This window comes from Mustela nivalis (assembly GCF_964662115.1).
Source record: "Mustela nivalis genome assembly, chromosome: 5".
NCBI lineage: Eukaryota > Metazoa > Chordata > Mammalia > Carnivora > Mustelidae > Mustela > Mustela nivalis.
The window spans coordinates 97,079,102-97,095,088 of record NC_139024.1 but is presented as its reverse complement, the minus strand read 5'-3'; the positions used below and the strand labels follow the sequence as shown (position 1 = coordinate 97,095,088).

Sequence of the window (15,987 nt, the reverse complement as noted above, 5' to 3'; positions counted from 1 at the left end):
AGAGAGTATCTAATTCAAAATCATAGAAAGCTGTTAGAAATCAATAACAGTGGAGCCAAGTTTGAGGGATGATTAGGAGTTAGGACAATGGTGGAGATATTGAAGCCTGGGGACTCTCCCGTGCAGAGGGAAGAGTGTGGAGGGAATGGTAAATAATTCAGTGTGTGTTGGCTTAGTTACAAGGTGTGGGGAGTCATGCTGAGAGAGTGGGCTTAAGTGTAAACTAGGTTTATACTTGATTCCATCAAAGAGCTTTAGTTAATAAAATAATGTAATGTTCTTTTCCCTTTTCCTTACCTTTGAGGTTCATGGAATCCATTTGTACCGTAGTCCTCAAATCATTATAAGAAAATAAGTTCTGGTATATGAAAGATAACTATTTTTCATATACCAGAACTTATTTTCTTCCATCTCCCAAGATGATTTCAGCACCTGGAATAGATTCTGTTTCCCCTCCATTGCCCACCATCACACTAAGTAATGGCAACCTCCCTTCCCATCTTTCCTGTTCCCCTATGTCTAAATGTCCTAGGATGGTACCTATTAAGTCTAAGCCGAGGCTCAGCACTTGTTAGCTGTGTAATTTCTGACAAGTTGACTAACCTCTCTGTCTCAGTTCCCCCATGGGAACCTCAACAATAATCCATCAGACGTTGGAAGAACTCGATGAGATGAGTTCACGTATGCCAAAACGCCTGGCATGTCTGCAGTGCAGCAGCAACCATTTCCCTCCATCACTGGTATCTAAATTAATCCGGGTTGGAAAATGCCTTTTGATACAGTTCAGAGCAGCTTGAAGTAGCTGGAAAAAGGAAACCCAGAGAGGAATTGCCTTATCTTGAGAGCTTTCTCTCAGAAGTGGCCACTGTCATTTAGGGTCATTTAGATGTTAAAGCCCAAGCTGGTGAGAATCCTCATCTCTTTTTGATTGCAGATTTGAGACTAAAAGAGGAGCCTGACCTTTAAGGCTTCCCATTCACCATCTCTAACAGATTCAAGAGGTGATTCATTTTAATGTGAAAACAGCACATTTTTCCCCCTTTTAGGTTATTCTGGTCTTCCTCCTACTCAGTCCCTATCCTCTACAGTTCCCTTCCCCCACATCACCATAAAAAAAAAAAAAAATTCAAACTCTGGTCACTTCAGATACCAAAATATCACGCCAGAGACTAATTTAGCTCAGACTTTCTGCAAAAGCTCACATGTGCTGCAGTTTGGGGTAGCATAATTGATTTAATCTCAGATTTTAGAGGAATGCCGAACTCTCTTTGTGGGACTCTGCATACATTTCTCTAGGGCAAAAACTGTCCTACTTTTTTCTCTCTGGTATCTGTTTAGTGCTAGGCCATTCCCCCCCCCCCCCAAGAATCTAAACTACCCTCCGTGAAATAAATGAAATCACAGTTGGAAAACGGCTTACTGGACAGACTTAAAGCTGCCAGATAAGAGCTACACCACACACATTTTTCTTAACATTCTCCTCCTCCCCTGCTTTCCTTCTTCCTGCTCTAACACATCTTTGTTTGGGACAAGAGGATACATTAGTCATTCAGCTGAGGATTGCCATTGCCCACGTGGAGTAGCAGCGGACTTCAGCAGTCCCTTGGGAATACATGGGCTGTGGGGCTGATCCTTGTCCCCTGACCTGCTGTATGGCTCAAGGCAGATTTCCTTACCTCTCTGAGGCTTACATTCAACATGGCCTTGTGGACTAATGGCTATGAAGGCTAGACTGTAAAGATGTAGCAAGCTGCAAACTCACAACACACATGGGAAGCTTTTGGTTGACCAGGTGTATGCATATGTGTGTGTGTGTGTGTGTGTGTGTGTGTGTGTGTAAACATAAACATATATACATATGTTTATGTTATTATATTATATATATGTATATATATATACATATATATATATATAAATGCCAGCCAAGGAGAATGATTTTATGCCCTTTGAAAGACCAATTAACCAAAATGACAACCAGGCAATTTTCAGTTTGCCCATGATTCTGTGCTGTATTTGGCAACTACAGCTTTGGTTATGTTTTTAAGAATTTCCAAACTGGAAAATTCTTGTTTGCTAACAGATGTTATTTTTCAACCTCTTTGAGCCAGTGTATAATTTGGGAACTATCTTTGCAGTAGTAGCTTCTTGAGAAACGAAGTTTTTATAATACTTTCTGTATCTTAAGATGTATGTTCTGCTGAAAATAACCCCTTTGTTAGGTCGATACGTACACTTCGCAGCAGAATTCCCCAAACAATTTGCATGCTGTAAAAGTCACCAAACTCCTCTGTTTGCATCAGTGGAATGAAGTCAGAAGTCAAAAGTAATGCTGACCTTCATAGCCTGAATGGATTGTCTCTTTATGCTGCTAAAATAATTTAGGCTTAGAAAAGAACCTAGTACTTATTTAATGAATCGCTTGGCATAAATTGTTCAAATTCACCATTGTTCAAATTCAGACTCTTCCATACTAGCTGGAGAAATTTGGACAAGTCCATTAACCTCTAAGCTTTGTTATGTATGGATATTTAAAACTGAGATAAGAATCAGGCTTACTTCTCAGGTGTGCTGTGAGGATTAAATGCAAAAATACATGTAAAGCAATTTGGAGATCCAGCCACCGATGGTGTATCAGCCAGGTTTTGCTGTAATAGTGTGTATCAAATACCTCCCAAATCTCAGTGGCTTACAACCACAAATATTTACGCTAGCATCAGTTCCAGCTTACATGTTTTATTTAGGTGTGCTACCTACATCTCTTCATTGAGGCACTAGGTATTATTTAAGGACTTCTCCTTTCATGACAGGGAAAATAATTGCAAATGACCTGGTGAAAACTGTCAAAGTATTTGAAAGCATCAACTCAGAACTTGTATTACTATCACTTCTACTCAAATTTCATTGGCCAAAACAAGTCACATGACCAGGCTAAATTTTAGTAAGTCGGGAATGTATACCCTCCCCTAATGGAGAAACAACAGTGAATATTTGCTGAGCAATAATCCAGTCGACCTCTGAGAAGTTTACTTTATCCCATTTTCTTCCCATCCCTTATTTCATCTATTGACCATTGGCTCTTGTCCATGTCGCCTAGATGATAGCATCTACTTTGCATTCTCTAAATTACATCACAATTTCCTTCTCTCTCTTATAATTTCAAATTAATGTAAACAATATACTTTTCTTTATAAACAGGTACTTTGGAAAATCCCTTAGAAAAAGAACAAAAGCTTCTGATTCTCCTTAGAGCATCAGAGGGAGTTTCTTGTGACCGTTTCAATGGAATTCTTATTGATCCAGGAACAATTGGTAAGAGTATAATATAGTTTTTTATTCAAAATGAAATGAAATGTGTGTTTCTGATATCGAAGTATCATCCATAGAACATCTACTAAATTCCAGACAATTTATATTTATTATTTCACTTACTAGGGCTCCTGTAACAGTGTCCAGTGTCCATTTCATAGTTGTCAAAAATAAGACTCAGGGATGATGAACAATATGCAGAAGGCCACACTGTTTTATAGTGTCAGAGCTTAGATTTATATCCAGATTGGTCAGATGCCGAAGCCTGGACTAAGGGTCTGTTATCAACTGTAAATGCTAGGTGGTTTGTAAGATATTTTTAAATTGATAGATCTATAGATTACAAAGAAACGTTTAGTGTTGAGAGTTTCCTCACTACTGTCACAGCACCAAATCCTCTTTTAAAATTAACTGGAGCACAGAATCTGGGACCAGCCTTGCACAACCAGGATGTGAGAGCCTCACTAACTCCATTTTAAGGGATAGGGATAAGAGGCTGTTTATTCTAGCATTTTCTCACTTTACTCTCTATGGCATTACTAATTTTCTAAGATCTCAGCAACCCAGTAAAATAGAAGCAATCATGTTGGGATAGTGTGAAGGTTGATAACATAGTTTCATAATGTATACCCATTACCAGATAATACTATAGTTTGACAAGGCTTTATTGTTTCCAGAGGATTTTTCATCCATGCTTTTTTCTTTCTAAGAATATGAGGTTCAAGAATATTTTTACTTTTTTCAAGTTGACAAACTAAATAGAGAACAGGAACATTCCATTTATTTTCACTTGTGGTATCCACATTGTTTTATGCAGCACAATGTTGGATTAAACTTTATTTTAGGAGTATGCGAGGGTGCCTGTCTTAATCTTCTACTCCAACTGGCCAAGCCAGTGTTTTTAAAATTTTCTCTGATAGTAAATCGAATAAAGAATGACATATTTATTTCACTGCATGCTTGAAATTTTGTGACATTGTAAGTAAATGACAGATCTTCACTTCTTTAAGTATTATTATCTGGAAACAACTGAACAGTATAATTTTACAGGAGGTCTTTGATGATTGGAAATGATCAAGAAATCTACTTGTCTGGTCAGTTGAATTTCCTGCATAACCCAAATTTAAGGAAACTATCTGGTTTTTGCTAAAATATTTGTTGTTGGAAATTTCTTTACATTATCTCACATTCCTCCCCTTCCTATTTTATTTAGCCAGTAGTAAAGAAGATGAAATTATTCTAAGATGATGATGATGATATCATATGAAACATATATATATGTAATAGTCATATCTATATGACTATTATTACGAAAGATTGATTATTCCAGTACATGTCTGGAAAGTGAGAATATTTCTTACATTTCCATTGATCCAAATTTAAGTTCTATGACTTTTTTTTTGAATTAAAATATGGAAAAATATAGGTAGTAACATAAACAGTTGGTTAAATTCTTATTGATTAAGAATTTTTTGTTGTTGTTCACATTGGATTAAAACCCAAGGCATAGTATTTGTACCTTATGGGTGGTGTTCGGTTCTTCTGTTCACATGTTTTCTGCTAAAAATTGCAAAGGCTTTAGATATCAAGATTAGTGATATGAAAAACTGGTATGTGCCAATCCAGAGGTATGCAGACAATGCATCTGGGTTCAGGAAGAAAATATTAGATCCCTATTCAAACATATGTGAACATATTCATATGTATGTATGTTTTTCTAAAAATAAATAGATACACATGCATTAGGGGTGCATGATCATAATTTGGGTTCTTGCTCAAAACATTTTGAGACCACTGGAATATGAGGAATTGTGCTTCATGTGATTTTAAATGGCAATAAAACATGTAAGAGGAAAGACCTGAAGGAATAAAACTGGACTGCATCAAGCATGTCCCTGGTACGACTTTAATTTATGAGTCTGAAATAAATTATATTTGGAAACAAAGGAGCTAGAGATCTCTCCTTTGATATCTGTAATATAAAAAAATATGAGGTCCAACCACTGAAAACAAAGTTAATAGCACCAAATCTCTTTCCTCAGGGAATAAAATTACCCTTGCCTTTTGGAAAATGAAGGCTGTAACATAAAATATCAAAACCAGCTAACTTCCAACAGAATTACAAATGGTTTAGAGTCACTTAATGGTAGAATTTAACTAGTTAGTCATTGGAATGGTCTATTTCCCAACTTTTGGATTACTAGATGTGGTGTAGTATTCATTTCTTTATAGCTTTGGAGAGAACAAGAGTAAGTTCCATAACCATGTGATATATATTCACCCTGCTGAAAATGGAGAAAAGTATTCTTTGATAAGGTGGACAGCTTGATATATAGTTTCCATATTACAGATATTGCACAATAAGCTCTCTAGTGAGTTTTACTTAGATGGCCTTAATTCCTCTGAAAATTTCTTATCCCACTGATGCTCCTTTTCCTTTCAGGAATATATGGGAAAGTCCAGCTTCATGGGGCTTGTCCTAAGAAATCCTGGACCCGTCTGGCAGCTGACATTGCCCCAGGCAATGAGAGGTAAGAAATGAGAGTAAGTTAAGGATGTGTTAGCTTGTTTAGTTTGCTGGTGCTTTGGGTTTTGTTATAACATGAAATTAAATTTTAGATTGTGGGGCGCGCCTGGGTGGCTCAGTGGGTTGAGCCGCTGCCTTTGGCTTGGGTCATGATCTCGGGGTCCTGGGATCGAGTCCCGCATCGGGCTCCCTGCTCAGCGGGGAGCCTGCTTCCCTCTCTCTCTCTCTCTCTGCCTGCCTCTCCATTTACTTGTGATTTCTCTTTGTCAAATAAATAAATAAAATCTTAAAAAAAAATAAAAGACTCAAAGCTCAAGGATGAATAAATGGTAAAATAAGGGACTAGAAAGGATTCTTAAAAACCTCTGTAACATAATAGAAAAAGAACAAAACAAACCACAGGCAGAAGAGTCTATAGTTTATATAACAAGGAAAGTTTAGATAATACATGTTCACTGCTATCAGTAAATATTTAAAAATATGAATTCTGTGAAATAATAAATGAAATGTAAAGCAATATCATAATCATCTGAGTTGAGATGATAGCTGACAAGGAAGTAGAAATAAAATAGGAGTTGAAGCATATGAAGAATCTTATGGAATTTCAAGTGTAATAACAGAATTCAGTACTGCACTGGGGGTAGTAGAATGAGAATGCCAGTGCCTCAAAGTCAACAGGCACCATGAGGAGCTAACTGATGGAATCTACCTGAACATGGAAGACAAGATCAGGAGATAAAAATCATATAAGAGAAGGTATTAGAAATAGAAAACAGAAAATGTAATGCACATATAACTAATTTCTCATTTTTATTTTATTTTATTTTTTAAAAAGATTTTATTTATTTATTTATTTATCAGAAAGAGAGAGCACACAACAGGCAGAGAGGCAGGCAAAGGTGGAGAGAGAGGTAGGCTCCCCGCTGAGCAGGGAGCCCAATGTGGGACTTGATCCTAGGACCCCAGGATCATGACCTGAACCGAAGGCAGTGGCCTAATCCACTGAGCCACCCAGGTGTCCCTAATTGCTTATTTTTAATAAGAGTCCAGTAATTACAAAAGAAAGAATAATGGAAAGTCCACCTAAAATACACGTAATAAACCTGAGAGTACTTACATTTAAAGATTTTATTTATTTATTTGACAGGCAGAGATCACAAGCAGGCAGAGAGGCAGATAGAGAGAGAGGGGGAGGCAGGCTTCCCGCTGAGCAGAGAGCCCGATGCGGGGCTTGATCCCAGGACTCCAGGATCATGACCTAGGCCGAAGGCAGAGGCTTTAACCCACTGAGCCACCCAGGCGCCCCAAGTACTTACATTTAATTTGAAGTGATCAACACCAAGAATAATGATCACTACATATCCTCACAGTACAAGAAAAAGCAGTGAACAAAATAAAAAACAGAAGGTTACATAAAGCTTCTTAACCTTAGAATTCTCTACACTTAAATATAGGAAGAACATGGTGTAAAATACATACACATTTAGGAAAAAATATATATATGTTTAGTGATGAAAAATATATACATGTTTAGTGGTTTCAATCCAAGAATTGGACACCCTGCTAAAATTGATGTTTACATGTGAAGGCAAAAAAGTGTGTGTGTGTGTGTGTATCTGTATCTATATCTAGATATAGATATCTTTTGCTTTGTAAGAACTGAAAAAATGCAAAAATGTATTCTGATAAAGAGCTTAAACTGATTTAAAATTTATGAATAAAGTTTAGGAATACTGTAAAGGTATATAAAGTAACTATTTTAAAGGTAAACACTGGAATAAGTTAAATAAAATGTTGTAAATATGACTGTTAAAATAAAACAAAGTCTAATTTTATAAAAGAAACTACATAGAATTTGAAAAGTTAATGTATCAGTTAGGGTTCTATTTATATTAATACATACAACCCATAGGTTATGTGTGTGTATATGTATAATATATAGTGTATATATAGTAGTATATATAAAGAGATGTATTTCAGGGAATTGGCTTATATTCTTAGGCAGGACAGTAAGTGCAAAATTTATAGGGCAGGTTGGTGGACTGTAAAGTCTTGAACCTTGTCTCAAGACAGAATTGCTTCTTCAGGTAAATTTCAGTTTTGCTTTTAAGGCCTTCCAAATGATTGCTGAAGCACATCCACATTATTGAGGGTAATCTTTACTTAAGGTCAATTCCTTGTAGATATTAACGACATTTACAGAATACCTTCGAATAAACATGTACATTAGTGTTTGATAGAATAACTGGGCCCTACAGCTTAGCCAAGTTAACACATAAACTAACCATCACAGATCGTTATTCTCAGATAAAATTCTGGGTTTACAACCTGGACCATGATAATGGGACATGACTGGCATATGAAGCAAAGATGAATCGGTTGGTTCTACCAGGATTTAAAATAGGGTATTTACTTCCAAATTACCAGAGAGAAAGAATGAAAGAAACCATAAAATAAATAGTAAAATACAAAAGGAGAAGAAAGTTAAATAGTAAGAGAATTAAAGCAACAAAAAAAGGTATAGACAATAGAAGTGAGAAAATAAGAATAAATTTTCCAGTTAATGAATTGTTGAACACTGTATCAAAAACTAATGATGTACTCTATGTTGGCTAACTGAACATAATAAAAAATAAAAATAATAAAATAAAAAATAAAGAAAATATGATCGTTAAAAATGACCACACATAGGAAAAGAATGGGTAGGAAATCAACATGTAATCACAACTTTTTTTACTTGAGGAAAATACAAGATAGAAGAGCTGAAAAGAAAAAAACAAACCTTCTAAATAACTTTTGTATCAGAGAGGAGATGGAAACTCCAGCAGTAGGATGCTAGCAAAATAGTAATATTGCATGAGTTGTGGCCAACATGCAATCACATTAAATGCTTTCATTGTCAAATAATAAAACACAAAAATAAACAAACTGAGCTGTCAATGTGAGAAACCAGAAACAAAATAACCATAAATCTAATGAAATTAATTTGTGTAAGATAAAAGGAGAAATTGGTGAATTAGAAAATAAGAAATTAGTAGACTTGAAATTTTTTTTGAGATAATGGTTTAATCTTTAATGACATTAATTATACAAGGAAAATAATATGTAAACTAAGAAATGAGAATTCAAATATAACAGATAACAAAGAGATTAGAAGTATAATAAACTGAATAGGTCTATAGAGTGCCATTCTGAAGTCTAAAAAATAAATTATATGTAAGAATATAAATTATCATAATTGGTTAGAGAAGAATATAACTGAAAGAACCAATAATAGCAAAAGACATACAGTTATCAAAGATTTGTTCCCAAGAATACATTTGGTTTAAATAAATTGATGGCATATTCTTTCAGTCATTCAAATATCTAATACTTTTTTTTTTATATTTTAAATTTTTTATTTTTTATAAACATATATTTTTATCCCCAGGGGTACTTTTTATGTTGTATAATATGTTCCATAGTATAAGAAAATATGGGGAATTTTTCAATTAATTTTAGGAAACAAGCATAAAATACTTTTTATTTATTTTCATAAAATAATTTTCGAAAACAGCTGCTAAAGGTAATTCAAAAAAAGAAAACCTGGGGCAACATCTAAGTGTAAATAAAATGCAAAAAAAAAAAAAAAGGATTCCTGTCTCATGTTGAGGTCTTTTATACATTTCGAGTTTATCTTTGTGTACAGTGTAAGAGAATGGTCGAGTTTCATTCTTCTACATTTAGGTGTCCAGTTTTCCCAGCACCATTTATTGAAGGGACTGTCTTTTTTCCACTGTATATGTTTTCCTGTTTTGTCGAAGATTATTTGACCATAGAGTTGAGGGTCCGTATCTGGGCTCTCTACTCTGTTCCACTGGTCTATGTGTTTTTATGCCAGTACCATGCTGTCTTGGTGATCACAGCTTTGTAGTAAAGCTTGAAATCAGGTAATGTGATGCCCCCAGTTTTATTTTTGTTTTTCAACATTTCCTTAGTGATTCGGGGTCTCTTCTGATTCCATACAGATTTTTGGATTATTTGCTCCAGCTCTTTGAAAAATACTGGTGGAATTTTGATCAGAATGGCATTAAAAGTATAGATTTCTCTAGGCAGTATAGACATTTTAACAATGTTTATTCTTCCGATCCAAGAGCATGGAATGGTCTTTCATCTTTTTGTGTCTTCTTCAATTTCTTTCATGAGTGTTGTGTAGTTCCTCGAGTACAGATCCTTTACCTCTTTGGTTAGGTTTATTCCCAAGTATCTTATGGTTCTTGGTGCTATAGTATATGGAATCGATTCTCTAATTTCCCTTTCTGTATTTTCATTGTTAGTGCATAAGAGAGCCACTGCTTTCTGTACATTGATTTTGTATCCTGCCACATTGCTGAATTGTTGTATGAGTTCTAGTAGTTTGGGGGTGGAGTCTTTTGGGTTTTCCATGTAAAGAATCATGTCATCTGCGAAGAGAGAGAGTTTGACTTCTTCACTGCCAATTTGGATACCTTTTATTTCTCTTTGTTGTCTGATTGCTGTTGCTAGGACTTCTAATACTATGTTGAACAAGAGTGGTGAGAGTGGGCATCCTTGTCGTGTTCCTGATCTCAATGGGAAGGCTGCAAGCTTTTTCCCATTGAGGATGATACTTGCTGTGGGTCTTTCATAGATAGATTTGATGAAGTTCAGGAATGTTCCTTCTATCCCTATACTTTGAAGCGTTTTAATCAGGAACGGATGCTGGATTTTGTCAAATGCTTTTTCTGCATCAATTGAGAGGACCATGTGGTTCTTCTCTCTTCTCTTATCAATTTGTTCTATCACATTGTTTGATTTGCGAATGTTGAACCATCCTTGTATCCCAGGGATGAATCCCACCTGGTCATGGTGGATAATCTTTTTAATGTGCTGTTGGGTCTTGTTTGCAAGGATCTTGTTGAGAATCTTAGCATCCATATTCATCAGTGATATTGGTCTGAAATTCTCCTTTTTGGTATGGTCTTTGCCTGGTTTGGGGATCAAGGTAATGCTGGCTTCATAGAAAGAGTCTGGAAATTTTCCTTCTGCTTCAATTTTTTGAAACAGCTTCAGGAGAATATATGTACCCCAATGTTTATAGCAGCAATGGCCATAGTCGCCAAACTGTGGAAAGAACCAAGATGCCCTTCAAGGGACGAATGGATAAAGAAGATGTGGTCCATATACACTATGGAGTATTATGCCTCCATCAGAAAGGATGAATACCCAACTTTTGTAGCAACATGGATGGGACTGGAAGAGATTATGCTGAGTGAAATAAGTCAAGCAGAGAGAGTCAATTATCATATGGTTTCACTTATTTGTGGAGCATAACAAATAGCATGGAGGACAAGAGGAGATGGAGAGGAGAAGGGAGTTGAGGGAAATTGGAAGGGGAGGTGAACCATGAGAGACTATGGACTCTGAAAAACAATCTGAGGGTTTTGAAGGGGTGGGGGTGGGAGGTTGGGGTACCAGGTGGTAGGTATTATAGAGGGCACGGATTGCATGGAGAACTGGGTGTTGTGCAAAAACAATGAATACTGTTACGCTGAAAAAAATAAATAAATTTTAAAAATGTTTTAAATAAAAAAAAATGCTAAAAAATGAAATCCTATATAAAACAGTAATATATTAGGAAATGAAATGAAATCCAGTAATATATTAGGGAAAAAAATGATGGTTGAGTGTGATTTATTCAAGTAAGAAGGACAGTTTAAAATAATTCCTTATTATAATATTATCAAAGCAATATATATAGCCTAAGAACATGATCAACGTGATACAAAACAGAAACACATTTAATAAAATTAAGCTTGCATTCTTAAACAGTAAATTAAGACTACAGAAATATTTTTTATTTTTTAGTGATACTCCTTTAAATCAATGTTTCTTAATAGAATGGTTTAGCCATTAGTTGAGAATCACTGCTTTAAATAATAATACCTGGGTGGCTCAGTGGGTTAAGCCTCTGCCTTCAGCTCAGGTCATGATCCCAGGGTCCTGGGATTGAGCCCCACATTGGGCTCTCTGCTCAGCGGGGACTCTGCTTTCCCCTCTCTCTCTCTGTCTGCCTCTCTGCCTACTTGTGATCTCTGTCTGTCAAATAAATAAATAAAATCTTAAAAAAAAATCCTTCTCAAACAAGCATCTTTCTATTTTATGGAAAAACTGACCTTAAAAATTATTGTGTATTACAATAACCATTAAATATTATTATTAAAGTTAGCCAATATATTGGGCCAAGAAAAATAATGCATTAGAGAATCCAAACTGTCAGTTTTTTTGTAGATTATATATATTTTGTCCTAGGACACTAGAGAATCATCTGAAAAACCATTATTGCATTCATTCAGTAATTGCACAAATTACTAGTTTTGAATATTTTAATGTAATATCCTTTTAAAATTTCAATTTAAAATATCTAAAAATAAAGTTAAGAAAAATTACAGGAAGAATGGAAACAAAACTATAAAACCCTAGTAAGGGCGCCTGGGTGGCTCACTCAGTTAAGCAGCTACCTCAGCTCAGGTCATGATCCCAGGGTCCTGGAATCGAGACCCTCATTGGGCTCCCTGCTGAGTGGGAAGCCTGCTCCTCCCTCTCTCACTTCCCCTGCTTCTGTTCCCTCTCTCACTGTGTCTCTCTCTGTCAAATAAACAAGTAAATAAAATTTTTAAAAAATGAAATAAAATAAATAAATAAATAAAACACTAGTAAGAGGCATAAAAGGAGATTAGAATAAATGGTGATGCATAATATCAATGGAAAGGCTCAATATTTTAAAGATGTCAAATCTAATGCAACTTTAATAACAAGTCATATACATGCATTTGAAATCAGATTCACTAATTCTAAATCTTTTGGAACAATAAACACTTGAAGATAGCCAACCAGTTACTTTTTGAAAAATATATACCTTGGGGCACCTGGGTAGTGTAGGCAGTTGAGTGTCTGGTTCTTGGTTTCGGCTCAAGTCATGGTCCCAGTATTCTGGGATCAAGCACCATGTTGGCTTGGAACTCAACACAGAATCTGCTAGAGATTCTTGCTCTTTCTTCCTCTGCCCCTCCCACTCCCACATTGTCTCTCTCTCTCAAATAAATAAATAAATCTTTAAAATATATATATATATATATACATATATGTACATACACACACACACACACACACACACATATATATATATATATATATATATATATACACACACACATATATATAGACACACACTTTTCATGTGAATAATTACCTATTGCTGTTGGCACCAAAACAGAAGAGAATGCCTAGTGATAGACTCAGGTATGTATTATTACTTAGAATTTAAATAAATTAGCGCTTCAAATTAGTTGCAGACTTGTGCTAGAGTAATTGGTAAACACGTTGGAAAACTATAAAATTAGATTCTCAAATTGTACCTCACCCTGAAAAATTACAGGTAGATTAAAAAATAAATGTAAAAAAATAAAACTATAAAATTATTTGAAGAACATTTAAATAAATATTATGTAATTTAAATTACATTTATTACATACGTAAATTATATTTATTACATGTAATTTAAATTACATTTCTTATAAGAAATGTAACAATTATAATAGTAAGAAGTCATAGATTTGACAACATAAAAAATCAATATTTAAGAATATTAATATTTTTGCATACCAAATACAAAATGCAAAGGCAGATATTAAAATGGAAAATATTGCAATTTTTGATAGTACAGATGGAGGGCTAATATTTTTTATATGTAAAAAATGCTTAGGAATAAATAGAAGACAATATGAACATACTAGAAGAATAAACATTAAAGAGTTTGAATACATGAGCCACAAAGGAAAACATACATCTGACTAATAAACACATGGAAAAATATTCTTCCCTACTAGAATTAGAATAAATGTTAATTAAAACAAAATGAAGCACTATTTTAAAATATTCAATTACCAAAAGGGAAGATGATTGAATTCCATGTTGACAAAAGGATGGAGATCTGGGCATTCAGCTAATATTATGTATTAGCCTAGTTCTGTAAATAAACTAAAATAACATTCAGGTATGCATATATGTGGATAAAAGAAATGTCTGGAAGGACGTACAGCACAGCAAGGATCCCAGTGGGAGAGAAGTTAGATGGCAATTGCTTCGGTGTGTTTTTCTCTATGTACAGAATTTCTTCATAGAGTAGTTATTACCTTTGAACATTGTTATTGTTTTATTCAATACAATTTTTGAGAATTCTTACCCTATGTCAAACATTGAGTTATAGCCTGGAAATACAATAAAAAGTAAAAATCAACATGGTCTCTGTACCCAGACATTAATGAAATAAATATAAAATAAATGTAAAATTACATATGGGATAAATGCTATGAAGGAAGGTTTATAGGATTCTGAAAACATGAATACAGGATCTTGAGGCAGGTTAGAGAAGGTTTCCCTGCAGAATGATTACAGAGGTGAGAACTAAACCATCTGTGGGCCTTAATTAAAAGCAAAGTGGGGTGTGGGGGGTTGGAAAGAGCACTCCAGCAAGAGCAAACAGCACTCAATCATTCAACAAATATCTGATAGGTACTTACTATGTGCCAGGTGTGACTGTAAGTCCTGGGGATGTAGAGGCAAATCTGAAGAGATCACTGTCCTCTGGGAGTTTATATCTTCATGGAAAGAGAGACAATAAAAAGCTAATACAGAAATATATACAACATAGTTGTACATTATAAAATGCTCTAGTAAGGAAATAAACAGGGCGGTACAATTGAAAATAGTTGGGGAATATACAGAGTACCCTTTTAATTAAATAGACAGGGGAGACCTCTCTGGGGAAGAAAAGTTTGAGCTGAGATCTGAATGGTAAGAGGCATCCTGCTCTCTGATGAGAATGGGCTAGGGTGCTCAGTGAAGGAGGGACATCTGGTCCAGCATTATCTCTCAGGTGGCCTTTGGGGAGTGGAAGACAGAGAGAAGGTCACTATAGCTGGACCAGAGTGAGCAAAGGGGAAAGTGGTATGATATGGTAGATACCAAGTCAAGTGGTACCTTGTTTAGGTGTGAGAGGTCAGAGGGAAAATCACTGAGGGGTTTTCTGAGGGCAATTGATAGATTGAGGGATTCTGACTTGTGTTTTGAGAACCACTCTGGCTGCTATATAGATGAAGAGCGGTGGAGAAAAAAGCAGAAGCTGGGCTATGAGTTAGGAGGCCATTTGAGGCCAAATATCATGGTGGCCAGGACTCTAGAGGAGGCAGTGGGGATGGGGAGAAGAGATGGCACTGTCTCGACATGCCAATGGACTGAAAGTTGAGCTGAGGGAAGTGCTTCAGATTTTTTGACTGAGAATCCTGGTGGATGGCGGTAACAAGCACTGAGGTGGGAAGACTGGACGAGGAACAGATTTGTCAGGGTGGAAGATGGGAAATGTTAATTTGGAGACACCAAGTGGAGATGTTAAGAAGATAATTAGATATGTAGATTAGGACTCAGGTAGAAAACGATGGCTGGCCATCTAGGAAGCAGATAACGTCACTGATCAAGAAGACAGGAAGAAGAGAAAATTGGAGCCTGGAAATGAGACTGGGGCCAATCTAATTCTTTCAAAGTTGATAGAGTCAGAAGAGATGATGGAGAAGCAGAGGCCTAAGAGCTGATTCTGTGTTGGGAGGAAGAACGGACAGCCATGAGGGTCTTAGAGGAGGGCTAGGTTGGCTGACGTGAAGATCAAGGACCCAGCACAATAGGGTTCTCAGGAGTAGTTAGGGGTCAGAGTGTATTCACTGGTAATATCAAGAATTTTAGTTTTTACCATTCAGGAGCATTGTGTTACTGTTTTAAGTTTCTAAGAGGATAGTATGGATGGGAAGTAGAACTTATAATCACATTCCTATATTAAAAAAAAAAAGACCCATTTGAAGTATAATGCAGACAACAGGAAGAATCAAAAATGGATCTAGGGACACCACTTAGGAGGTCCAAACAAGAGATAGGATAACCTGTTGTCGGGAGCTGAAGTGCCCATGGAGAGAAGTGGGCAGACACAGAGACAGGAGATACGAGTCTGTAAGATGTGTTGGATGTGAGGCACTCTCTTGGTTTCTGGATTGCAGATACTGATGTTGGTGCCTTTTACTAAAAGAGGACTGAATTTTGGGGAAAAG

General features: G+C 35.7%; 1 protein-coding gene across 20 annotated transcripts in view; it reads left to right on the top strand.

Annotated features, from left to right (window-relative positions):
- PKHD1 (PKHD1 ciliary IPT domain containing fibrocystin/polyductin) overlaps positions 1 to 15,987 on the top strand; it is a 485,802-nt gene that overhangs the window by 303,431 nt on the left and 166,384 nt on the right. For all 20 annotated transcript variants that reach the window (XM_082729339.1, XM_082729341.1, XM_082729340.1 and 17 more), the window contains 2 exons: positions 3,196 to 3,309; positions 5,750 to 5,837. In XM_082729339.1, coding sequence (XP_082585465.1) covers positions 3,196 to 3,309; positions 5,750 to 5,837 — 202 coding nt within the window. The remainder of the gene's footprint in view (positions 1 to 3,195; positions 3,310 to 5,749; positions 5,838 to 15,987) is intronic.